This window comes from Necator americanus, chromosome III (genome assembly GCF_031761385.1).
Source record: "Necator americanus strain Aroian chromosome III, whole genome shotgun sequence".
Taxonomy (NCBI): Eukaryota; Metazoa; Nematoda; class Chromadorea; order Rhabditida; family Ancylostomatidae; genus Necator; species Necator americanus.
This window is the reverse complement of record NC_087373.1, coordinates 22877987-22905786: the sequence shown is the minus strand read 5'-3', so window position 1 is coordinate 22905786 and position 27800 is coordinate 22877987. Positions and strand designations below refer to the sequence as shown.

Below are 27800 nucleotides of genomic sequence, written 5' to 3'. Positions count from 1 at the left end.
CATCGTTTCTTTTATTCACGTATTTCTCCCTAGACACTGTTTCCCGAGTGCCAAAAACCGACTGCAGGTCTTAAATCTACAAACAAGTCCTGCAGTATCTCTCATGGAATTTATTACTTTGAGTGTCGAGATGATAGGAAGATTAGCATTGAAAAAATAGCAAATATACAAATCTAGTATCTTATAAATGTACAATAAAAAGCAGTGTTTCAATTTTAAGGCAGACGAAGTACAAAAACATACAGAGACACGAAAGAAAAGAAAATGATAACTTCTGATTAAGGGATTAGCAGAACTACCGCCAGACCTGCTGCATGCTGCTTTTTGAAAAGTTCCCCAGAAAAGAAAACACTGAAGATTCACCACAAAAATTCAGTACTTCAATCCAACTCAATAGTCGTGCTTGTTTCCCACAAAACAGGGTACAATTAGTACTAGTGTGGGCAAGGAATGATGGATACTACTCAACAATAACATTACAAGGATGCTGCATCCGCAGCACGCAAGCCTCCAGTCACTCAAAAATAACTGAAGAGCACAATTATGAGAACAAGAGTGTAAAAGTACCACAATTCAGCCCTGAGTCATCGATTATGACAAAATATTGCAGATAAGAGGGAATTGTGCCCAATCATATCAAGAGTCACAGGATGAAATTCAGAAAAAAAGTGAATCCCTATCGTTTGTACATACGCACAGTCGGCATACATCTTCAACGTTATCTTGCTGTGGAATGCACTTCATCACTAGGTTCAGTTGAGACGATATTCTGTTCTCTAGCAACTGATGATTGCTCGAGATCTTGCTCTGTTCTGTAGTCTTCTCGTTCATAATCATCTTCATTTAGCACTACTTCGCTTTCAGTGTAGTGAACATCGTTACCTACCACAGCCTCACGACTGTAGTGTGGTCGGTCTTCTTCAGGACCGCTTCCACTTGCATAGTCCTGCTCAGCAGCAGCGTGATTGTACGACTGGTGCATCATGTTCCCATCAAAATCATCCCTGTGTATTACTTCTGTTCCTCCACGAAATCGTTGACCAGTGACGTTTTCGAGACGGTTCTCGTAATGATCACGAAGCACCGACTCTGAATTTTCGTCAATGATGTCGGCATCGTATACCTCCTCAACCGCCTCCGAATAGGGCTGTAAACCTGCCGACACGATGTCATCCAGCAAGAATAACGAGCCATCTTCAGCCTACAAAAGCATTGTGTATTTAATACTTTAGAAAACTGATAAACTGATTAACACAAAAAAAAAACAGGCGGATATACTTGTCCAAACTCACTTCTAGGTTCTTTATATATATATATATATATATATATATATATATATATATATATATATATATATATATATATATATATATATATATATATATATAAGTTGGATTAGTACCAAAAACAACTTACAGAGTATTACGCCTGTACAATGCACACTTGTAATTTTCGGCTAACGAAAATAATTCTTACTTAACAGTACTAGCATGTTACAACTTACATACATGATTATAGATTCGGTCAGACCAATTTAGATATCAACGAGAAAAGTATTTCTTTGAAAAAAAAAAGGTCGAAAAGGTGAGTTTACACGGAATTAGCAGTGTTCAAACGAATTAAAAAAGTGGAGAGAAATCAATGAAATGGTTCCAATCAACAAATGGATCTACATTTCGGAGTAGGAGTGAATGATAGTTTATGGGAGCTTTGCTAATCAAGAAATACTAAGCTAACCAATAATTTCTTCGCCCTCTTCAAAATTAATACTACTCATTTCATGTTTTTTTTTTTCTTAATTTATTGACATCAACTATACAATGAATATCATTGGCCGTAGCATCAAGTCGTTAATTGAACAAATTTCCTTCTTCTTCAACGTTTCTTCTTCAGGAAAAATGCTGCGTGAAGAAAAAGGTTGAGAAACCATTTTTGGACTGCTGAACTACTTGAATAAGTCCTCGCGCAGGGGTTGCACCTAGCTCTGAAGAAGTGCAAGTTAAGTGCCGAAGATGGCACATGGTGGACTTGCTGTGAGTTTTCAGGAACTGCCAAAAATATCGCAATATTGCACGACTTCGCCTTATTATGCAAAATGCAAACAATCTGGCTATTCGTGGGGCAAAAAATAAACCAGCTTTTGGAGCTAGCGCTTGGAATTTGGAGTCGTAGGAAAAGGCTAACACACGTTACTGGCATCGTGGAGCTCGCATCTCCTCGCGTAGTAGCTAAAAATTCCAGAATCTCTCATTTTAATTGTTGGTTATGTCCGAATCGATTGCAGAACTTCTTGGCCGCCTTCGTTGAATTGAATGGTGCCCAAACGTTGTTTGACCAAAGGATAGCTTCAAGGTAATGTTGAGCAAATTACGATAAGGGGTAATTATTGCAAGCTTCTTGTTTTTATATGCTCGTCAGGGGAATCCATACAACGCATTTTACCACAAATAAATCATTGAGCAAGAAAGTATTGAGCAACCCAATATTTGTATTTAAAAATTGATTTAAATAGGATGATTGGCGGAGATTTGTTTACAGGCCATAAAAACTGATATACAGCCTCTCAACTTGGTATAAACAAGTAGTTTTATGTACGGTTCTGCTCCTGAGAAAGCCTACAATCAATGAAAAATTTCTCAGCAGAGGAGAAATTATTGAGGAAATTCGAACGCCACAATCCAATGGTGATGTCGAAGAAATTCAACGAACCTGGCCTAAGTACTGTTGCTGGATGGAACCATCCGGAAGAGACGTAGTTCTTTGAATAATTTCATTTCCATCCGCATCAATGAATAGAACGTCACCAAGCATAACAGTAGATGTTTCTTCGCCAGCACTTTCATCTGCATGGTCAACATCACCAAAGAACACTTCATTCGCCTGTAACGAAGTCAACTATCAACAAACCTCTTACTGATACATAGATAAATGTAGCTGTACCGTACTTCATTTCGATCAGATGTGACTTCGGTGATATCATCACGCTCGTTTTCATCGAAGAGCGAGCGGTGCGGATTTGGGTTTGGCTAAATTAACACATTAGCCCTTTTAGGACAAAATAAGAAAGTTCAAGCAAGCCAGAATGTGGTAGAGAAATAAAGAAACGATAATGACGTTTTTTCAAACAAGGAGGGACTGTTCAGAGATAAACTATCGATATCAAGTTCAGTTAGTTGGTTAATTAACTGTAAGATCACGAACTACATTATTTCCGCAAAAATTTTGAGAGCGTCAAACAACTCTCAACACTCCAAAACAAGCACGTTCTTAATAACCTCATAGGAACTATCCGACTTGAACGAACCTGACCAGATCTCGGAAAGGAGGACTTTAAACACCTCAACATTCATGACATACAAGTGGATCGCTATCTGCGATCCCCATTTTTTGCCATTGCCATTTTGATCGAAGTAACTTCCTTCACTTATTAATATTTTCGTTGAAATATTAATATCACTACATCTGTTCGAAAAGTTGAAAGTTAAGTCGAAAGACTATGTAGGCAATAAACTATGTAGGCAAATGTAACTATTATAGGAATTTATAGTTTATAGTGAGAGATAGTTCTGGCTTTCCTCAAAGCCAGCCAAGAGTACATACCTTTACTTTGCTTTGGCCAAGCGGTTCAGCATTCGGGGTAACACGTACCAGGTGCTTCTGCGGTTTCCCGTCTGCGTCGAGATTATTCTGGAAACAGTAACAGAAGGTGAAATACGATAACAAAAAACAAACAAGGAAACTCACATAGTCAAAACTAAGCTCGAAAACCACTTCCCGTCCAGGTTTGATATCAGCTGTAGCATATTGGCCCTGGTTCTCCTTCAACAAATGACTTGAAATTGAACAACAACATTTATCAAGAACCGTAGAAGGTCTCAACTAGAAAGAGCAGAATTCAGAAGCAAAGCGATTTGTTTATTATTGTTTTGCTATTTGACAAACACCCCTCTAGCACTGAAGTCAGTGTCATTTTACACTACGTAGCAGAAGGATAGATATGCGAAATTTTTCTGTTTCTCAATGCTCAATGAAACTCTTCTTGTCATGATTCGAAAGTTAGTTCTACTTGGCATAAAAATCCTGGAACTAATAAATGTTTCCAGATACACTCATAATACACTCGCGCTCCAATCGAATTTCTTGTGGAAAATAGTGCGCCGGAACGCCCGAAGCCGTATCTTCCGGGCCGTCTTTTACGGCAATTAGGAAGAAATAGACGGCATCATCTCCCACTCCATAATCTACGATCCCATATACGAATACTCCGCCTGAAATCCGCATCACCTCAGATTCGTGGGGTGATGCCTTTAAGCCACAAGAACAAGTGGATTCCATATTATCAGAATCATCTTTCTTGGATTTTTTTTTAAAGTAACGTCGTGCTTTTTTCACGAGATTTCATAAAGAAGGAAAAAATCGAAACCTTAGCTGCGCTCTTGATCCAGTAAGCATGCAAATGTGCTGATATTCTTCATATTATTGATATTTATATTGATATTAGAAATGTTGCACTAAAAAGGTTCCCGACCACTTCATAAACGCGATGTTTCGATGAGGGTAAACCGCACTGCCTCAAACTATGAATAATGAAATGAAGTAAAACATAAAGAGCACAGCCGCTGCTCTGAGTTCCACAAGATGTGCCACGATTGTTTTATTTATTTACTTACACTTATCTAAACCCTATTTATTACGCATTGAAATATATATGTATCAATGGAAACTAGTAATTACACTCGTACTATTAGTATTACTAGTAAGGGAACTAGTAATTAGTAGTAATTATCAGTGATAATTACTATCAGGTACAACATTTCCTGGTTCCTCATCATCGAATTTTCGAATAGATTCTCATCACTTCCCACAACAGTACGGTTGAACAAGTTGCTTAGCCCCTCCGTCCAACGCCCACTGTGGGCTGTGCAATGGGTTGGTTCAATTACCTAAGTATGAGTTCCCCTTAATCTTTAAGTGTCCGTAGGAATTGGCACCGGTCAGACGCCCGATTCTGCGTTTTGTATTACTATTACTTTTACTACTGATAGTAGTATATATACCACTAACATAAATAAGATATATCTGTATATGATATATATATATATTTATATATATATTTGAGCAATGTTACGGTGATCGAATTTTTGAAGAGTGGAGAATGGTAGATCCCAGTACAGCTGCGAACTATGCGTAAGCGCTCGATATTATTATCCTACTGTATCGTTATACTTATACTTATACTTACTACTACTTATATTAGTTATACTATATCGTTCGCTTCAATTTCGAATTCTGGGTGCAATAAAGTTATGAATCAATAATAAGCTTGAATCGAGGGCACTGCGCCTTAAACTATGACAAAAGAAAAACACAAAATATGAAGGTTTTTAAGTATACCCCACTACAAAGATACTATAACATCTCAATTGAGATATCCGTACCTGAGCTTGTTTCTCTCCATGTTCGTTCCTCGGCACCGCCAACGTCTTCAAATTCTCCTTAATAATTTCTTCCCCATCATCTCCGCCGCCCATTAATACATACATTGGTTCACCAGAAGCTCCGTAGATGGTTTGAACCTAAAAAATGGCCATCAAGTCATACATTAGATTTCCTCGGAGAAAGGATAATGTGGGTCTCTGACGTTGCTACCAAAAAGAGGCGTAGACGCCACTGCAGCAAACAAAGTTATGTTGGTCCTATCAAAAAAGATCTACAAGTCTTATTCATAACTAACTTTATTATATTCAGAGGTAGTACAACTGAGACTAGAAATTTCATACATAGGTGAAAGAAATCAAAATCTGGTCAGGGAAAGTGCGCAGATTAAAGAGTAGAGAAAAATGTCTCCAAAACGCAACTCTCAAGTCGTCGTTGACATTTCAGCATGCAACAATATGAATGGGATTCCAAGGACAAACACTGTTGATGGAACAGTGGTCTATGTCGACGATTTGTACATAGAATGCTCGTCCACTGGCTTCGCAAGCGACTATTGAATATATAATGGCGCAAACCAAGAAGATCAAAGACGACGACATCGCCCACTGAATACCGACTACGTATTAGAAAAGAACTTTTCCTCGAAAAATTACGAGAGCAGAGGGGCAGGGGCCGCCCCTCACCATACGCATCGGGAAGGGGGTATGACAAGGCGATAAAGAAGAAACCTGTTCACGGTTGCATTGTCGTCTTCGTCATATGTATACCTCGTTGGCATAACAAGAAAACATAAATCTCTCAAGCGCTGTGGGTAGCTTCCTAGACGGTTGAATACCGAGGTTTCAAGAAGAGAGGACTTGGAGATCGCTTGAGAGATGTCTTCTGAAGTTTAACCGGGCACACAACAGCTAGCTGGTCTTTGCAGTTCCGACTTACACACACGACACTTAGCATTGACCCGTCTGCGCGACCCAGCATAACATATATCGAAAGCAAAGCATAGACGGGCCGGCACAATATGAGAAGAATCGCCAACAAGTGGACCAAAAGACCTAGAGTGGATTCCAAGAGATGCTAAACGCTCTCGAGGGAGACCGCCGACGAGATGAGGTGATGTGTTCGCTGCATGGATGGACCAGCCGAGAGCCCAGCTATACTACTACTAGCTATACTACTGTACTATACACAATGTATAGTATATATAAAATATACTACGTATAATATATAATATATACTATATATTATATATACTGCATATAATATACAATATATGCTCTTCAAAAAGGAGGAACCTGCCGTGCCATTCTCGAAGATGGTCGAATGGAAATATTACTGGAGCAAGTCGGAGATCAACAGGATGGAAACACGTGATGATCCGCATACTCATTCAAAATGCATTTAGATTGTTCCAATGACACAGCAATAGAGGACAGCAAACAACACGGATAAGCGATTAATTCTCAAATACAAAAGTCTCTTATCGTTTCCATTAAGTTGAAAGACCCTTTTTGTCTTTACGAACGTTATGTACTTTCAATAGCGTTTGGTTTGCTGCTAGTTTCATAATGAGAAACGTACTTTGTTGCTGGGTATATTTCACACTGGATATTGTCATGGATATAGTTATTTCAGCTTCAACAGAAAAAATATACTAGATCACAACGCGCCTTATCGAAACTCCCCGGATATTGCGATTTCATGCGGGTCAGAAGATCCGAGTCATTGTTTCCATGCAAATGTGCTTCTCTACGTCGCCTCGGAATGTTTGGATCATCGTCGAGGCGCAAAGCTGTGCCTGTTTTGCGGTATCGACGAAGCTGTATTAAAAATTCTTTGTTGTGAATGCGTCAACACAAAACTGTCAGATCTATGAGAACTAAACAAAAAACGAAAGTTTTCCAAAACCCACTGGTTCCCCGTTATATTCGGGCATTATTTCAGGGTGCCTTGATTTCAAGTGGCGTATCCCTCGGCAAACATTATACGGCTTGTGTAGCTGGTATGTTAGATGGCATATCAAACACTCGAGCATTTGTGGATGAACAAATTCCATACATCCATCACTAATGCGATCCAAGCGTGCCTAAAATCAGTACTAGCACTAAAAATGAAGCATCAAGAGAAAAAAGAAACAGGATTAACAAGAATTGAGCAAGCTTACTCTAACAACTTCAAACTGTAGACTATCAGACTCTTGAGGGTGTTTCAATTTGAAGTGCCGAATCGCACCTAGAACAAATACTCAAAAAAAAAATCACGTCTCTTAGCGTGTACTAATTTGAGAAAATATATTGTGTGACGGAGAATATGTTGCGCACGAAAAAAGAAAAAACTAACATGCTGATATTACAGCACCGTACAAATCGGCATCACAGATCTTGCACTTCCAATGTGAGTCACTGACAACTTCGACATATTCAGAATTCGTAGGCGGAGCTTGCCTAACATGATATACCGGTTTAAAAAAAAATCGATATAGCAATGAAGTAAGCGGAATCATTATATTACAAGCACTTATCTCACCGATAGATCGGCTGCACCATACTCCGCTTTGGTTTGTTATGTTTGCCGAAAATCTGACGACTATTCGTCTAAAAACACTTGCATTGCAAATAACATTCACGGAACTAAACCCCTCATGTTTTCACTGTGCGTAAACACTAATTTATTGCTTGATAATGATTCTTCTCCTCTTTATCAACTTATTTGAAAAGAAATTATCACTATGCGATATCTCGCAGATCACGTAGTGAAAATACCACACAATAACTCCTACACAACACACAATAACTCACAACATTAGGTCACTAGTATAGGTGCGATAGGATGGGGCCTCAGGTGAAGGTCTAGTTCATGGTGTGCGGCTCAACTGATGAGCATCCCTTCCAAAAGTCCAAAAGTGACGAGGCCCCTGCGAAAACCGTCCAAAAATGAAGGAGTCCTTTTGCCAACCATCTACAAGTGAAACGGGTTGGAGTACCGGCTCCGACTACCGCATTTACGGTAACTAGTCTGAATAGGCCGATGATCTGACCTTTCTGATTCACAATCCCTTTATCAACAATCAGATCAACTGAAGTCATTAAATTTATGTTTAATCTTTATTTTCTCGATGTTAAGAAGTCAGATTTTTTTTTTGAACTAGACGTAAAACTCCTAGTACAGCTTACGGTCGTGCCACTTATAAGGGGAACATTATTATGGTGAACATTACGGAGCGCCCATAGTAACTTCCCATTGTATTACATATAAATATAAAGTTTAGTGGCAGGCATGAATGCAGATTTTACTCTCGAAACATGTTCGTCAAGAATTTTCGGTTTCGCAATGCTACAGCCAAAACAAACAAGAAAAATGGGGCAGCTAATACCTCGATATGCGTTGATATTTTCCTGAATCATCGATTCATTGAAGATGATTTAACATCTCCTGCATTTTTAATCAGAAGAAACCACTTAAACTCGCATTCGTTTTCCGTGGTAGTTGTTGCTCAGCGTCCGGATCTAGATCGTTCAACGAATCCTCCTCGCCAGGGATAGCGGTAGTTTGTACAACTATAGAATCTCCTTCAAAAACTCGTCGTTCTACCGTTATAGGTGCCCTTTTTCGTTTTCCATTCAAAGATTCCAGGTAATTTTCAATTGCCTGAAATATAGTCATGCACAATAATTAAAGAAAAACAAAGTCCCAAGAAAAATGAAAAATCTTACAGTATCCATAAGTGACTCCGACGTGAATAACTTATTCAATTTCCCTACTTTTATATGAAATTCATCCTGTAGAACAATGTCGAAATCAGACCCAAACTTCTCTATTACTCGCGCGTTAATAACCAATTCCTAGAAAAATGAAAGCTTTAACAAATTACTGAGTCGAATTCAAATCTATAGCGAAGCCAGAAACAAAATCGAAGATGCACGGATACCTGAATGCAAAGAAGACACTTCGGAACTTCGACGTCCCCAGGATGACAATCCGTGAAATGTACAGCTATGGTTGTAGCGTCGATGAACATACCGCACCATATGCATTGTAGGTTATCAGGTTGCGTATGGGACAAGTCAATTACAGCAAAATCCTAGAAGCAACGGGAAACGAAGTTATTATTGGTGAGCAAGGGATTAGAACCGTTGAATATTGACAAACCTAGTAAATATTTTAACAAAGACGCTCTAAATACAAGATAGTCAAGATGCAAAATTAAACGACAATTATACGAATAGCGCTAAACCCACAAGATATTAAAGAAATTTTGAGAGAAGAAATTTGCTAATTTCTAAACACATAACGCAATGACTGCATCAGCGAGTGCAGAAAACAAAATGAAATAAAACAGAATTTCATTTTCAATAAGTACCTGCTTAGAAAGGGGTTTGCCTACCCCGGGCCTTTGCGTTCTTTTCGGCCATTGTCCTGCACATTGATGATTCGTCGGATGCCATGCATTGAAATGGCGAACAACGTGTACGATCGAAAAAAAAACAATGATAGAGTGATAATTCAAAGAAGAGTAGTGGAACGACTTTTAAAAAAATTAGATAAAGCTTACCTCAAATTTTTTATTTATGGATATCACAGAGTTGCAGATGCCACATTTAACGTGCTCCTTGTCTACAAGGGAGACACTGACCTGGAGAGCACGACATGAATGAGAAAAGAAGTCAGGAGGGTAACAAAACCAAAAGTGAAGAAAAAAGAGTACATGGCACCACTGATACACATATGTGCGCATCAGTTTTATGTTGTTTCATTCTAGGTGATATCCTCGTAAGCAGTTTTCGTAGGTTTTTTTTTTTTCAAACAGGGCGCTAGACATACACCAGCCAACATGACCCGAGGCAAGCGGTGGCGGCCTGCATTTGGTCAGATACCGATCAAAACAATCACTACGCACTCCTATCCTTCAACATGGCACGGCAAAACTTTTAAACCAACTTTACATGGGTCTGGACCCCCTTCCGCTTTTCTCTCGCTACGCCTGTTTGTTTGCCTTTCTCATTCACCCTATTTTCCTGTCTCTATCCTTACCTCTTGGTAATAAGAATATTCAGTGTCACAACAGTAGAGAAGCCTTATTTTCTTCCTTGTTTTTGGTTCGTTACCGGACGTTTTCAGTTTGTCACAATTAACAGTTAGAAATTCATCCACTGCAGCCGGAAGAAAGGTAAAACACCTCAATATGAATGACCACACACTTAAATATTCCCTTTACTACCGCAGTACGGCGTTCTTTTCTTTCACTTGTAAATCACGACCGTTCAAAAAGAAAAACATGCAGCACAAAGAAAGAATGATACATAGGTGTTTTGGGCCACAGCGGAGTTTGGCACCACAAAAAAAAAACAGATTTGTGCTTTTTCGAACGTAACAAATAAAGCGATTACAGCAGTGAACCTTGATTCTTGAGCAAAGAAAATCGTCTATTTTTGCATCTAAAGTTTTGGTTAGTATGGTAGCGCAAATGAATAAGTTGTTAAGATGCTAACAAGGATACTACTAAAAGCATAGTGATCGCAATCTGACATTGACATTGTAAGAAGAAAAAAACTAACTCGTCGTCCCATTTTTTCCAGAAGCTTTTTCTTCAGCGCTATTTCAAGTTGTGGCATCGTCATTTCGGATGGATTAATGCGTATTTGACTGACTTTACGAGGAGTCCTTCGAAACATTGCCTGTTTCGCGAACCTTAAACATACGATAGTTCATACAATTACACAACGTAGGAGTATTCTACCCCACAACTAGATGAAGATCTAACAGTGACTATTCCCACGTCAACGATCTTGTTGAAGTTGTACTCCCCTGAACTGCCGAAGTTTGATACTGTTTATCAAGTAACGCTTGATAAACCTGTACGATGAACAATGAGTAAGTAGGACGGAATGCACATGTATCATCCCCTTAGTCAATAGCAAATTTCTGCAGTTACATCTCTTAGAAGATTTTAGGGTTTTAGAAGTGACATTTGTTTCTTTACTCATTCATTCTCTCTTCGTAGTATAACGCCTTCTCTTCTCATACTCACTAGTCTTTCTTTCTTCCCTTCCAGCGCTAGATGCGCGTACATCACCACTATCGTTTTCATCATCATCATTTTTGCAATTATCAATCTATTAAAACTGGCTTATTCTGTCACGTATGTCTTTTAGATAGTCTCTAGGTACGCCAGCACCATACGCGGAGGCTCTTGATTTCTGAGCAAGGCAGGCGTAAAATAGTATACACAGGATACTTGAGGAGTTTAGACTCAATAAGAGAAGACTGCGTAGGATTGGTGCGTTTGCTCCCAAAGTCAGTCAGACTATTCCAACATCGGCTTTGAGCGTTGGGCAAAGATTCGAACGGCCATTGTAAGAAGGGTAAGCAAAGTTCATAAGAAAAAAAGTTCCATAACTTTAGCATCATCAGATGTACTACTGCAATAGTATACTTCAAAATTGATGCCTCCGCGTTTCCTACATCTTCCGTCCATCGTGACTGTCAGAACAACACGAAAACAAAAGAAGGATATCAGAAGCAGCCGATTGATCAATTCAGACGGAGCGATCCTTTACTGTCGAAGATCAAAACTATGTGAGATGGATTAGAGGCGAAATTATCAAAAAAAAAAGCAAATTTTTACACTGGCACGAGTAATGAAATCCACCTTGACCGGTTTCATTCCGTTAATCGAGATGATGTTTCGTCGGCCAAACTGAGTACTATGTTTCTCCCGACTTATCTATTTTCCGGATTTGTGTGGACCATTTGCTGTGATGCTTGCAAACCAAGTCCTGGAGTTTACTTCCAAGTGGAGAACGGAAAATTCCGCACATGCTGTCTTTGAAAAGCAGTTAGCTATTTACTCTGTCTTACGTAAGACATTTCTTCAGTATGATGGTGATGTTCACATCAGACTGCTTAGAGTAAGCGTCTTACATAATACATAACTCTATGTCAGTATGTGTTGGAACAAGAAAATGAAGGTTCGTCTAATACTTCAACATTTCCAGAAACGACAGTTCCAAAGAACTGAGTCCTGACTGAATATCATTCTACACTGCATTTATGTCCGATCTGGAGGAAACATCAATCAAAATAACATTGACAAGAAGAGGGAATTCTGGGAATTGACTCATTCCGCCCTGATCTCTGTTTTCAACTTGTAACTCGACTCGCTGAACAAGAAATGCAGAACGCCTACTTACTTGAATCCGTTCTGTATATTCTTTCTGTCGTTTTCCAATTTTGATTTCAAGTAATCGACATAAGTCAAATCACCAATCATCATATCCGGTTCCAACATCTAAAGTAGCTTTGGTTCGAGGAATTAAAGGAGTGTGTAAGGCGATAGCATAAATACCTCAGGATGAACACGGGCAAGATGGCCAGTGAAGAGAGTCAAATATTGCACTACCTCCCCACAAAGACCGCAAACAACATTCTTGTCATCAAGGAAATTGAATTCGATGTCACATATGTCGATCGCTGCATATGTATCTTCAGGAGTCATGTCAACTATTTCACCACTTGCATTCACCAATGCTTCCGATCCTGAAAGAATTGGTTGCCATCAAAAAAGATGAATAGTAAAAGTTCAGAGGTGCCCAGAAGATTAATAAAGCTAAAAAGCTGAAAAAGGACACCTTCGAAGCTTGGTTTTGGGAGTGTGACATTTACTCGAGGAATACTACTGTAAAGCACTGAATTGTCCGTCTGTGTACGCGAATTTCCACGTACAGGCGCAAAGCAATGAATAGGTGCCCCTAACTTTAAACAATTAAGCGAGGAGACGGAATGATCAAAAAAGCTTGCTCTTTATATCAAGATATCGGATTGAAGGTAAACTTAAGAGTCAAATGAAATTACCCATGAGCTACACAAACTCAAAGCTTGAACATAAAAAAAAGAAATATAACGGTGTCCCAAATCAATGAGGCGATGAGGAGAGAAAGTGTCATTCATGATTCTCCTGCCTAGATTCTTAGTTTTACTTTTGCTTTTGCAAATTCTACCATCTACCATTAAACTTGGGCAGTTGTGTTGGCCTAAACACATGTAACTGGATAGAGGAGGACTCATCGTCCATAGTTCGCCTGCCAAAATATCCGGCATTACATTCTCTACAAGGAAGACTCCCAGTAGGTTCCGCTACTCTGAACATGAAAAAAAAGAATAAAGTTTGTCAACGATGGAGGAAATTGTTCCATGCCGAAATTCACCTGTACTACCTCGCCAGAATACAAGTTGGCTGATACGCCGCAAAGTGAGCGCAGAAGCACGCTCTTTTGAAGCGGAATTGGAATGATAAAAAAAATTAAAACGAGAAGAGATTAAAAGAGATAATTTGCATTGGTTGTTCAGTATCAGTTTATCATATATCCTCCTCTGAAGAAACTGTGTGCAAAATATAGACTACTGACCATCATCCATCAAAGCCAACTGCACTTCTTGCTCAGTCCCACCGGGAGTGTGAACCCTGTAAATCTCTCCAACGACATAATGCACCTGTAATGAACCAAATATTCCCAAAAATGAAAAGTGTTTTTCAATACTACCCACCGGTTTTGGAGTGTCTTTACTAACAACTCCATCAGCCATGAGTGTAGGAGGTAAATCCACTGTAGGTTTGAAGTCACACGGGGGTGAACCTAGTATAGGCCCATCCAAAACAGGTGGTTCCATTTGGCTACTGTCCTCGGCAGCAAGCTCAGTTCCGTTGGCCGCGTCAAAATCATTTACAGTTCTCTGGATTGCCGAAGATTCCTCCATTCTTATTCCCTTAGACCTAGCCCCTGAGGGGCTCACATGATTATGTGTGTTGTCTTTGGAGGAAACTTCCACTTTTGTCTCTTGAGAACTGCGAAGGTTCTGGGAGCTACTTTCAGAAATTCGCTCCCCATTAGCAGAGAGACCATACTGAGCAGCACCTGAGTGCTGGTTCGCAAATTTGGCAGAATGTTCGATGTTTTCCATCTGCTGCGGAAGTGCTAGGACGCTCACTTCAACTGAGCCTTCATTATGTCGACGTCCTGTGAAATTGGCGTTCATAAATACTTCGTTGATAGTATCTCCCGAATCGAATGGCTGTATGTCAACCAGATCGTTCTCCATGTCATCATCAGCAACAGTGGGGTCGCTTGCTATGAAAGAATCTTCTTCAAGATGTTTGAACTTCGTAAAAACTTGATATGGGTTTCCACATCCCTGAAATGCATCCCATTTACATCGCGAAAATAATGCTTTGTCTAGAAAGAAGAAAACAAGATACAACAAACATGGCAGAAGTAGTTCAATATAGTTGAGCATGAGATCTTATTAATCAATGCAAAAACCGGTCCATAGCTGTAACGAACAACTTCGTCAGACCGAAGCAATCAAGATTACAGCTTATCATATGAAAATCTCCACAGATTGTGACTTACGTAGGCAGGTCCAAAAGACGCATTATAAACGCATCAGTATGATGAGTGGACATAAGGTCTGTCGTCCCATAAACTCATTTTAACTTGGGTGGACATTAATTAAATTAGTTTCTTGCAGTTAGCTTTGGCTATGCACTCGCAGCAGATTAACAGATTCGTCGCTTCAACCGATAGATGCGTACAGCACAATGGATGGACGTGCGAAGCCAGAGTAACAATGCGGGAGAGGGTGAAGGATTGTCGGGATCGGCGGGCGAACTAATAGTGGAATTCGCTAGATCGACTACATTCATACGGCTAAACTATGGTCAGTAGGCACAATTCTATTAATTTCGCCAAACACCTCGTGACTGTCATACAACGCAACCTGGAATGGAAATCAGCAATATCAACGAGCAAAAATGAAATGCAAGATGTGTCCACTAAAGCTGCATAGAGGTCTATAATGTGGTTTCCTTTCAAAGTTCCATATAAACTGGCATTATTTCTTAGCTTATTTCTCAGCGGTCGTTATTTGAATCCGTAGCTTTCATACTGATTTGCTTGAGCTGAGGGCAAGATTGGTAATGATCTTTATCAACAGCTAACGTTACGGAGTTGTCACTTTCAGAGAGTTAGAGCCTGGAAAAGTCAAAGCCATCAGTAATTTATCTTGTCAAGCGCTTCGTGACCTACAAAAGGCATCCAAACGATTAGCGTACTCAACGAAAAACACATCGGCTACTGCTTCCCTCATTTGTTGAATACGGTAACGGAATAGACCACCACGTCCCACAATTATGAATCACGACGGTTTTTTATAGGGCTTGACGGCCCGCCCGGTAGATCAAAACCCGCACAGATCCTGATATGGGGATAGTTCGTTTGTGATCGCGAAGTACTCATCCTTCCTGTTGATTTTTAGACTTTCAGCGGTTATCCGCTAAATGCCTCTAATGTTCCCCGTGCTATAAACTCGGACTCGAAAGATAGTATAGTAACCTCTATCTTCATTTCGAAGTTTTGATGACATATTTTACGGCACGCTATGAGTGAGGTGAGTGAGTACGTGTTCCTCGACCCAATACACAGGGGACGTCCCGTTTCTCCTAACTGTCACCACACGACCTGCACGCAATATGATACACAACTCGTCACTTGGTCTTAAACCTTTCCAGAAAGTCAAGTGGAAAATACTAATGAAGTAATGCCCCGTAAATTATGATCAAAGATTTTTCCTTGATGCGTGTGCGAGTCTTGAGTCAACACTATCTTTTCCCACAGTTGTGATATGTGATTGAAGTGTTTGGTGGGGTACATTACTGGCATCTTTGGCCATCCAAACGCCGATAAAGACGAGATCTTCGCAACAATCTTGAACGTAGCTTCAATTAGTTTGTTCTCATAACAAGTTATTATTTCTGAACCTGCAATTGCATACCACAGTACCTCCAATAGAACTGCAATAAATAGTTACCATTTTTATAAAGAAAAAATGCTTCATAACGCCCCGAATAGATTCTAACGATGGACGGAAGGATCTTAAGGTAATAGTAAAGAAAAACAAGTGAAACGTAAAAAAATAAACGTGTACAATAAATCATACCACTTATTAAGTGCTGAAAGTCGAGTTTGCGCACATTACATTACATTGATGGAATATAATTAATGAAACATTACATTACATTAACGAAATGCGTAAAAGATGAAAAACTAACCACTAACAGTTGGGGACCACGTGCATCAGTTAGATCCGCACGTCTTTCACCTTCAACAAATGATATTAAAGACTCTGGTCAGTTGATCGAAGCAAGTACACCAAGAGACCACCAGTTAAAGCCAAATGTAGGAAAAAGTTTGGACATAAAAGAAGGGAACAATAATGACAACCAACCTTCAATTGTTACGATGTCGACGTTCTTTGTTTCGGCTTGTCTCATGTCGCAATCCTGAATAGCACAATATATTCCAGATCAGTAAGAGCAAAGGAAAGCAAAGAAATGACCGAGGGTGCCAAACTAGGCCTCTTTATACGTGCACGGCGCTTAGGACTCGTAGGCGTTGGACTCAATGTTCGTTTCGGCCTTGGCTCTCTCGTTGACCTCCGCAAACCAGAGAGGAGGGAGGCAGGGGAATTAGGTTCTGTGACCCTAAAACAAGAAGCAACAAACACCTGTCTTCAGTTACATCGAAAATAATTATAACATAAAAGGATAGGAAGGTCCACGTGTGCACTTTTTCAAAACTATTTGCAAGCTCTAGCCAAATCGACTCCAACTGCAAAGTTGAATATGGAAATGGGCAATGACTCCTTTCTGATTTATGTCTACCCTTTTAATTTTGGAATATATCTGGATTCTACCAAAATGTGCTTAAAACCATAATATTCAAATTAAACTTGGTAAAAAAAATCTAGCAGCATACTCTGTCAGGGCGCTCTCGTCCGGGTTTAGCGACTGCGATGAAGAAACACTCTCAACTGGACGAGAAACATCTTTCCTGGACAATTTCGTATTCCTGCAAAGCCACCTGCGCAGATGTCATGCAGAATGTGGATAGTAAATATCGAAGGAGACTTATGTACACTCAAAATCAAAGCCTGAATCTTCACCTGAACGGTAGTTCCTCTTCTTTGACAACAGACTGCCTTTCCTGCTTGTTCCGTGAAGATCGCCTCGTTTCCCTTGATTAAAAAATATACATAACAAGATAAAATGAGGAGATAATGTTCAACTGAAAGATAGAGCCAACATATGCATTTTACGTAAAACCTGTGTTTCTTTGAGATGTTTGGAAATGAAAAACGAGACATACCATTGAACAGAAACAGATGAATCAACATCTTCACCGCCGGATTTCCCACTTCTGGAAAAGAAAACAAAACAAGAAGGAGAAAAACGCATTTTGTTTTATTACTGTACAAATCGCTACAAAAAAGCAAACAAATAAAGAATGAGAAATAGATCGGCACCAATCACTGCGTGCAAACTTTGTCAGTTGTGAATCTTTACCTTTGTCTCTGTTGTGACTGCTGATTACCCTCCTTAGAGGAGAAATTTTCAGATTCAGCAGACGTTGACGGCTGTGAGCTCCTGAATGCGAATCAATCAATCAATGAAACGCGTAAAACGTTTGTGTACGTCAAGGAACTCTCAAATACAGCAGATGTTACTAAGATGTTGGAGTCAAGAAAAATGCTCTACAATGCAACAACAAGAAGTCGTTCGCAGTTTGTTCACAAGAAAACGACAAGGAAAATAGCCGGAATAACTGATGCTTCATACAGCTAATTCCTGTGATTTAGAAATATCACTCATCACGATAAAACGAGCGAAATTTGCCAACGTATGTCGATCACTAGAGAGATCCAGAGAGATCATATGCACAAAACTGAAGTGAAAGTATCTCCTACCTCACTACTTTTCGCGGTGGTCCACTCCTTGTGTCCCGCATGGATTGTGTGTTTTTGGTTCGCCTGAGAAAGAAACGAGAATAGTTGGATACACATCAATGCATATGGTCAATAAGCAAAGAATTTCGAAGTTACATAGAAGTGACATCCCAGTGACACGGAGCTTGTACTAAATCGCAAACAGTTAGCAGAAAGAAGCTACAAGCCAGATATTTCATCAGTAAGTAAAGAATGCAGTGTTAAAGTGGAATAATCAATCTAAAAACAGTCAAGTATCTCGAAATGGATCATGACTAAATAGCCAATGCTCGATGCCGGTGTTGAGGATCGCGCGACGAATTCCTGATTGATCGCGAAGCGACGCTGCTGTGTGCGCCACTTGCCAGCATTGCGTTTGTATTAGAGCATCCTGGTTGAACTCGCTTACATTTGCTGTGTTCAGGAAAATGATGGAGCTACCGTTCGAATTTAAACTGATTCCCCTCAACAGGACCTCCTTGGTGCATTGAAGAACTATCTAGGAATGGCTGGATTTCTCTCGTTTTACTGCGAAAATAGGTAGTATTTCGAAAGCTGCGTCACTAAATAAGGGTGAACTGCCAGTTCCATGGTTATTTTGGTGGCTGTTTTTCAAGGAGCTTGATGTGAGGTTTCATCGTTGCATTCTGAGGAGCACATTCTTCCTATGACTTAACATTTCTATGGCATCTAATATTCAGTCGCTGCCGAATTTGTTAAAAGGCAGCATTTGTGGAAATTTCCTATCAGCAGACGGATTTTGTGATGTTTGCAGGCCTTGCAAAAGCACCAAACACTGATACCAATCTTGGCTACAGCTCAAGAAAATCAATTAAAAACTAAGTTTTAAAATGCCGAGATTCAAAGACAGTCGAACATGGGCACCAAGCACCGTTTACACATCCAGAAAAATAGATAGATCCGGAGCACCAGACGAACAAGTTTGCTACTCGTCCTCGTATCTAAACTTACACCCGCTGCGGAAGGCTCCATTCCTTGGACCAATGTTAACGCGCCGCGAAATTCAAAATGGTATAGTGGGTAACTGCTTCCTCTGTTGTTTGGAATAACCTTAGAGGAAGGTAGGAAATGAGCGCTCTATTGTGCTTCATGTACTCTTATTATAAAACAGATGGGGAGGACGTTAAACCTTAATTCAAGAAAGAAAGGGATTACGATCTCCGAATTTCAAAGTAAGGAATGAAACTGTAATTTGAGGTTTTTGATCCTTGTCATGCAGCTAACAACGATTACTTCAGGTAAATGTATGGCTAGCATCTTTTACTTTTCCTTTGTCCAGTTTTCTCCTCGCTTTTCCTTTTACTCTTGTATTGCTCTCCTTATTTACTATTATCACTTATTTATTTCGAATTTCCATTCCGTTTCTCGTCCTTCACATCCCTGTTTTACTTGGTTTCTTTTTTTTCATTCTATTTGTTTCTTAAAGGCGGACTTCTTTCAACATAATTAAGTTCACTGCCGCTTTCATTTGATTCTCACAGTATCTATGACGTGTAAACTAAAGTTACTAAGAGAAAAAAGTAAGTTAGAGCGTCGAGAAATGAAGCCCCGAACAACATTTCCTTCAAAATGACGTTACGTTCTTCACCTTTCTGTCAATTTTTCCCTCTATATAATAGCACCACCAGACCCGAATAGCTTTGATTAGCTTTGCTTTGATTCTAAGTTTTTTTAAGAAGAGATTTGAGGTTAGGAACTGGTAAATTTCGGAAATACAAATGGATAGTCATACTTTCGTAGAGGCAAAAAACGGAAATTAAACCAAACTTTAGGATTCATTACTCAGAAAAGTGTTCAATGTCGGCAAATTTCGCACGTTTACTTCCTATGAAAAGCGCTAGGCCTAACTTCGAAAATGAAGAGATTTGAATGATTTCTTTTTCGCTCTCCAAAAGTGGTTGAATAGTAGCAGAAAACTGCTCTTCCGAAGAAAAAATCTTGAAAAGCGACTGCAAAGACGCCGAAAACAAGGTCGATTGAAAATAATTACGAGTTGGAACTTTTCAAGTAAAGTCTGAAAACCTTATCTAGTTTTGTCATGGTCCCCACTGGCTTTCTTTCGTACTTTTTTCATTATCTCGTACCAATGTTGGAGCAGTATAATTCAGGATGTTTTGTAGAAAAGTGCTTTCTCCAGTTAGAAAGAGATACTAGAAAAGAATCTTTACTTTCATTTTAAAAACCACTATTTTTTTTGTATGCGAATTGTGTTCGCTTAGCTTCAATGTTCTTCTCATATATTATTGTAATTTAAGATTTATTGTGATTTAGATTATCATGCAGTACGGATTATCTAACTAGGACCAAAGTAAGAAGCACAATTATATGATGGGAAGTAAGGACAGAGTGAAAAAAGAGGAACGTTAAGAAGGAAGAGTGAAAAAGTAGAAACAAGAACAAAGAATGGAAGATGGAACAGTGAAATACACGAAAATCAAACAAACATGAATGAAGTGAACGTGTGATATAAAAAATGCTGCATCAATAAAAACAAGGAAGGTTGGACCAGAGACAAAAAGAATAAAATAGAAATAAAAGCTAGAAAAGACAAATACAATTTTAAAGGACAAAGAAGCAAGACAAAATAATCATAACAAATAAGACAAGTGAATAAGATAAAACAATAAGACAGAGCAACAATAAAAATAGAACGGAGAAACAGGACAAGTAGGGCAGGGATGATGCAAAAGATGAAGGGAAATGAAAATACAAATTAAATAAGGAGAGCAATACAAAAGTAAATGGAAAAAGGAGAAGAAAACTGGGCAAGGGAAGAGTGAAAGATGCTCGCTATGCAGTTACCTGAAGTGATCATCGTTTGCTGCATGATAAGGATCAAAAACCCCAAATTCCAGTTTCATCCCTTACTTTTTGAAATTCGGAGATCATAATTCTTGTCTTCCTTGGATTACAGTTTATGGTGATGTTCTCTTCGTTTGTTTTATGGTAAGAGTTCCCGAAGCACCGTAAAGCACTCGTCTTCCAGCTTTTTCTAAGGTTACACTTCTGATACCGCAGAAGAAGTAGTTACCCGCGACTGGGTGTAAGGACGATGCATCTCCTTACACCTTTACAGTAATGAAATGAAGGTGCATGAAGCGAAACTCATCACGTGTACAACGGTGAAGAGTCAATTCATCGTGTAAACGTTGTTAATCGGGTGCTCCTGATACATATGTTCACTGTATTTGTGACTGCTTTGCGAAATTACGCCCGGACAATGTCACGACCTAGAGTGTTCCATCTACCTTTACACTTTTATTCCGGTACGTCCAGACGTAATTTCCAAGTATCACAATGAGAACACAAAACAGCCACAAATGCAGTGAATAGATGTATCAGAAGCATCGGATTAACTATCTTTACACGATGAAATAACACATTACCTCTATATTTTTAATGAGAATCACCTCATGCACCCTCATTTCATTACTGTAATGCTGCAAGGAGTTCCTTCATCAAGCAAACCTACCAGTCTGGTGCTCCTGATCCATCTGTTTTCTGGGAGGAGTCCACCCTACAAGATGCATTCAGCGTTGCAACAATGTATCTAGTCGATTGCGCATTCAGATACTTATAATAACAAAAGGATATGACTGCGGTGCTTTACCGTCTTGTTTTTTTTTAAACAGATTATAACTAATGAAATACTACATGCAACTCTTGTTGCTAGTGCAGTTAGGAGAGCGCAGGCATTAACCTGAGCTCGGATCTTATGGCTTATTCCTTAATGTCCTTTAGCCTAACCTTTACCCTCAAATGTCTTGACTTCAAAGCTATTTGCTCAGGTCTTAGGACTCCAGCTCTACTAACTTCAGCTCGGTCTCAAGCAGCAAACCTTAACAGCTCTAGCTAAGACCTGAGCTAAGGCTACCGAGGTTCTACCCTTTAGACCTGAGCTTGGGTTAAGCTTTCCCCCCCACTGACTCCTTCCTCAACTAGACTAATATACACCGGACTGTATTATGTACAATTCCTTGGATTATGTAGAGAAGTTCATCTTCGAATATACGAAGTGCTATTCTACATAAAACAGCAGAACTGAACGAGTTTTAGGAAGAAGAGATACGAATTGTTCTCAGTACGCGCAGTTACTAAGGGAGAACTCTTTGCATGCTTGGCCCTTTTGGGAATGAAAATAAAAGACATGTGTTAAGAATAGAACAGACAAGATGAAAGGTGGTACACAACCCATCTGAAAGCAGAACAGAAAGAGGAGAAAAAAGTATTTGATGCCATTCTGCAAATGGAGTGTTTTTAGTCAATGTTTTCATCATACCAGACAAATCTGGTTCTAGTTTATGATCCCGGATGGCTTGGTTGGCATTAGGACGATTTTGAGCCATCGTCTAACCGACTGCCCCACACCCACCCTATCAGATTTGATGAGACGTGTAAAACGAACTGTTCTCATATCACCTTGAACAAAACGATGATCTTGAGGAGAGATAGATTTATGATGACCATTCGCGCTGGATGGAATGAGTATATCCGAGAGAAGATGCAAAGACTTAGGCAGCAACTGTCAACTGTGATGGAAAAGCTTGACTGCAGGTGGAGAAAGCTGCCTAGACGACCGTTAGGCTACTTGTATGTTTGCGGATGATACGTGGAAAATAACAAGATCTTGTCCAGTTTTCCGATGTAGTCACAGAAAACCGTCTTCGCTTATTCGGTCGCGTTACAGCGAGACCATCGAATGGTCTTGTCCAAGTTGTCCTGGGGATTTCCAGAGACTGAAAGTGGAAAAGGCCTCCTGATCGTAAAAGAATGCTTTTGACGGAGATGGCAAAGTAAAAGATCTGAGGACACTTGGCGTTGGCAGCTAGTTCAATCGAGTCGTCATGTTTCGCGGGTTGTGGAAGAGCGACGGCTCCATCTGAGGATCGAACATGAAGGGCACGGATATGTCTAAGAATGACGCATCCCGGCAAAGATTCGGATAGCAACGTTACGCAGTAACATTTTCTCGCCGTTTAAAGGCAGCATACCACGAATCTGAGGTGGTGCGGATTTCAAGTGGAGTATTTGTACACGGGATAGTAGATTATGGAGAGGGGTGTGATTCCGTCCACTTTTTCCTAATTGCCGTAAAAAACGGCCCGGAAGATGCGCGCGTGCACAAGGCTGGCGTGCTCCAATCGAACTCCTTGTGGAAAATAGTGCGCTGGAACGCTCGAAGCCGTATCTTCTGTGCCGTTTTCTACGACAATTAGGAAGAAATGGACGGAACCACCCTTCTCTCCATAATCTACGATCCCGTATACGAATACTCCACCGGAAATCCATACCACTCCATATTCGTGGGGTGATGCCTTTAAGTGAAGTAAGTCATGCTGGTCTGCAACGCTTGATTCCTGTTATTTTTCGGGATTGCGAGAACGATTCAAACTCTTCTAGAACGATAGGGTATAATTCTGGTATTTGTGCGAAAAAATTGGTCACCCGTTGTGGAAGATCGACGACAGGGTTGGAGTAGCCAAAATTTTGAAGATGAGGATTTATATGAATGAGAGGCAGTTTCAGTAACTGTTCGCTAATATTTGAGCAGAAATTCCCTCTCAGCCATATGTACGTTCTACACTGAGTTCTCAAAAAAAAAACTCAAGAACATAGCACAAGCTCCAACAACGCATCAGAGTAGTTGTTCACTATGGCGATGAGTCGTTTCGAGAATAACACGCCAAAAAAGGAAAGTTTACCTTATTAGTTTGTAGAAGAAGAGTGACGGTTTTATTAAAACGATTTCGAGCAGAGGTTGTCGAGTGAAACAATATTAGGTTGTTCGAATATAAACGAGACTTTCGAAACTTTACGAATTTCGAACAGCAATTTGGACAGTTCTGGTTCCATTTTGTTCCTGGCGTTTTTCTGTATATTTTAGTTTCTTTTTTGTTTATTTCTGATTTCTGTAATATTTTTTTTATTTCATAAAAACTTTTTATTTCATAAAAATAACTTTTTTATTTATTATTTATGTATTGTTTTATTATTATTTTATTGAAGATGTGATTTCGCGAAGTCAATGCTACAAATGGTTTCAACGCTTTGAAAATGGAAATGAGAGCTTAGAAGACGAAGAACACCGACGTCGTCCTCAAGTGGTAGACGACGAATTACTGAAAAAGGCGATCGAGTCTGATCCGACACAAACTACAAGAAAACTTGCCCTAGAGTTCGAATGTTCGAATCCCACAATTGACGAGCATTTACATACAATCGGGAAGACAAATCGGTGCGGCAAATGAGTTCCTCATAAGCTGAGTGATGAAAATAAAGCTGTCCGTAAATCGAAAAAAAAATCGGAGAGTTGGGCTGGAAAGTTTTTCCGCATCCACCGTACAGTCCGGACTTGGCTCCTTCGGACTACTATCTATTTCGATCGATGCATCACGGATTGTCGGAGAAAAAGTTCAACAATATCGACGAAGTCCGATCTTGGACCGCATCATACTTCGACTCACAGCCAACCAAATTTTTTTAGGACGGCATCCACAACCTGCATGATCGATGGCGAAGCGTTGTTGATACTTGTGGAGAATATTGTTTGGAATAAAGACTTGTTATAAAAAATTTTGTGATGTTTGAAAGTTTGAGTCGAAAGTCTCGTTTATATCCGAACAACCTAATAGAAACATCGTCTTCATGTGTTCATCTGTTTGATACCATCTAAGTAGAAATTGGTAGTCACTCTATCATTATTATTTCCTAATCAGCAGTATTACTAACCCTTTTCCTTGATCTATCAGTTCCTCCAATGAAAGCACAAGATTTGTTTGCCCTCTTTTTGCACCAGCGACTAACGCAAGATCTACCCTATTAAGCGTCACAATCATAATTCTTTTATTTTGTTCACAGCTATTTCAGCATTGATAGAGTAACACAGTGATCAATTGTTGCCTATCGTAATGGGCGAGCGGAAGAAAACTTGGTATCTGAAGTTGAGCGTCGACTGAAGTTGTGATGCCACTCGTTCCCAGTTGTATCTCGACAGTGTTGTACCGCCACGAGTCGATATCTGTAGACTCTCATGCAGGAGACAGGATATTTATTCGACTGCACAACCCACCGTAACCATCTTAATGTACTCTTGATATTGTCCGACATTAGGCGTCACCATGGTTTGAGACAATGGGCAGTTGCTTACTGTAGTTGCCATGCCGGACACAACTGCTATTTGCGTAATCGCACCACCAGCGAGGTAACCTATTTTTGTTCCAGCTGGAATTGACGATTTCACGGGGTCTAAATTCGTAGAATTCTTGCCAACATTTCCCACTTGGAATCGTCTGTCCTACGTAACAGTTTGAGATCTCATCTGGTGAATAAGTGACTGTAGTAGACACACCAATGGTCGATATTGGCTGCTGTGTGAGGGCTTCAAGATACTGAATGGAAGGAATTAAGGGTGGATATAACAGTGCAAAGATATCAGTTAACTTCAAAAAGCCACATGGGAAAAATTAGAATTGCTTTCGCCCTAGAGGTTAGAGGATATTCAATTGGAAAGTGGTGAGTAGCAACCATGAAGGTTCTCCTGATTTCAGCTGTTAAGCTGATCAAGATGGCAAATATTTGCCCCTTCTTGTGTTTTTCATGTCATTTTAGAGTAACACACATTTTTGTTCTCTCGACACATCAGACATTTCAGTTTCAAAAATGACGAACTATCTATCTTCAAGCACACTCTGAGTGTGCGATACGTGCTGCATAAAAAATCACCATAAGAAACGTAGAGTGAAAAAACGTGCATAAGAAAAATCAGGAGAACCTTCATGGTTGCTACTCACCACTTTTCAATTGAATATCCACCACTTTTCATTTGAATATTGCATTAAAGGAATCAGTAATGGAACTAATGACAATTCCAGATCTTTTCCTTCATAGAGTTCTACCAAATAAGAATAAAATTAACAATTTTCAGAGTCAGATTTTTTCTGGAAAATCCTTTTTTTCTGGTAATCAAAAAATTGGAAGAAAGATTGAAGGAGGAGATCATCTGAGGTTATTTTTGTCGGCCGTAATGTGTAGCACAGACGAGCCCAGAAGCCCAAATTTAGTAACATCTAGCTGAGGTATACTGTACCAAATTGATTTGATTTATAGCTTTTTATTTTATTCTACTAGGTAGATTTCCGTGTAGTGAAGCATTGTGGAACAGAAAAAAACCTAGAAGATGTGCAAGGAACATGACGTAATAAAGAAAACTCTGAATTTTATTAAGAGACTTACTAAACTTTTGAAAATTCTTTTATTACCCATCTGCCACACTTACTGCTGCCATTATTTCGTTCTGTGCTGCTTGTAGGGCTTCTGCCGAAGTTGTAGATTGACCAGGAAAGAAATTCGTTACTGCTGTTGAACCTGGAGTAGTAGGGTACTAGCACTAACGTTACGGAATGATTTCTTCAATTGAATTTTGTGTGTTCGCAGAAACCTGTAGGCGCGACTTGAGGATAATATGTCCATCTCACAGAAGGACTAGCTGTGAACGTAAACGTGGGATCAGTGATGACCTCGGCATCGCGAGAAATTGCCGCTGCAAATGATAAAAGTCAAGTGTGCACGATGATGTTATCGTTGGTAATCGTTTATGACCCATTATACTAGTTCCTTTTCATAACGTGCTTTCTTTCGTTGCATTTTGCCAGTTGCATGGCGAAATATTCACTGAACTGCGCAAAAATTCGTCGAAAAGTCTGCAGAGACTCAGCCATCCTCTAATCAGTATTATGCGGAAACTCACTGTTGGCGCATGCGTCAACTGTGCTGAGCACAAAGGCGAAAATAAGCGAGGGAAGGCCCATCTCAAAGCAGCTTACAGCCACAACCCTGCCTATAAATGGACACGATCGGCCTTATTTATGTTGACAATCGCCAGGAGTGAAAAGAGGGGCGGTGTATTGACCACGCTGTGCTTTTGAGAAGTGAGCTAACAAATGGATGTACAATCGCTTTTCTTGGGCTCCAAAACATTGACTCATGGCCGAGTCTTTCAACACAGGTCGCAGTTACTACAAAAGTTAGAAAGTACGTTAAATTGTATGTGTTAGTGAGACAGTTCTCTGTTTTCTGTTGTCATCCACTGATTTTTATTTAGATTTCTTGAGATTTTAAAGTTATACCCCTTCTTAGGTGTGTTTTGTACGCACGCACGTTCTCGACTGGGTAATGCCTTAACATTGCAAGTGTAAAAGACGTAGTACCAAGAACACTCGTGATGGTCTGGCCTTCAAGAAGAAAGTTGTTTAAGCGAAGGTCAGAAATAAGCTTCAAAAAACCTTGTGTTTCTGCTCCATCTGATTTGCTGATTTTCAAACTTTCAGTGACTGTGGGGAATTTTCCGGGAGAATAGTTTTAAAAATACCCTACATCTATTCATGAAATCTAATGTATGAGACTGTCACGTAAGTCCTCAAAATTAGCAGGTGAGCAAACAAAATTTGGAGTAAGGGGAAAAAGTAGCTGTTTGCCTCTTATACAAAGAAAAAAAGAAATTGCCTTTGGAATTAGTCTTAGTTGTGTGG

General features: G+C 39.7%; 2 protein-coding genes across 4 annotated transcripts; both read right to left on the bottom strand.

The window, feature by feature from the left end:
• Positions 1 to 718: 718 nt before the first annotated feature.
• RB195_010570 (uncharacterized protein) lies at positions 719 to 25109 on the bottom strand (the record flags this gene model as incomplete). Of its 2 annotated transcripts, XM_064191645.1 has the most annotated exons (29): positions 719 to 1201; positions 2710 to 2880; positions 2946 to 3026; positions 3601 to 3687; positions 3745 to 3819; positions 5439 to 5576; positions 7107 to 7256; positions 7349 to 7522; positions 7601 to 7668; positions 7777 to 7880; positions 7963 to 8030; positions 8905 to 9084; positions 9150 to 9278; positions 9365 to 9517; positions 9797 to 9961; positions 10016 to 10069; positions 10992 to 11124; positions 12627 to 12724; positions 12782 to 12972; positions 13842 to 13926; positions 13981 to 14625; positions 16541 to 16590; positions 16717 to 16771; positions 16828 to 16972; positions 17247 to 17339; positions 17434 to 17505; positions 17637 to 17687; positions 17834 to 17914; positions 18235 to 18275. In XM_064191645.1, the coding sequence occupies 29 exons, from the start codon at positions 18273 to 18275 to the stop codon at positions 719 to 721; spliced, it is 4020 nt and encodes a 1339-aa protein (XP_064049228.1). The 2 variants fall into 2 exon arrangements, with proteins under 2 accessions (XP_064049228.1, XP_064049227.1); XM_064191644.1 differs by lacking the exons at positions 7107 to 7256; positions 9797 to 9961; positions 17247 to 17339; positions 18235 to 18275 and adding exons at positions 8433 to 8512; positions 25003 to 25109 and having other exon boundaries at positions 8895 to 9084; positions 9989 to 10069.
• A 53-nt stretch (positions 25110 to 25162) lies between these two features.
• Positions 25163 to 27257, bottom strand: RB195_010569 (uncharacterized protein; the record flags this gene model as incomplete). 2 transcript variants are annotated; one of them, XM_064191643.1, is made up of 7 exons in its annotated part: positions 25163 to 25291; positions 25343 to 25494; positions 25553 to 25661; positions 26549 to 26637; positions 26711 to 26812; positions 27020 to 27109; positions 27182 to 27257. In XM_064191643.1, the coding sequence occupies 7 exons, from the start codon at positions 27255 to 27257 to the stop codon at positions 25163 to 25165; spliced, it is 747 nt and encodes a 248-aa protein (XP_064049225.1). The 2 variants fall into 2 exon arrangements, with proteins under 2 accessions (XP_064049225.1, XP_064049226.1); XM_064191642.1 differs by lacking the exon at positions 27182 to 27257 and having other exon boundaries at positions 27020 to 27080.
• Positions 27258 to 27800: the final 543 nt, after the last annotated feature.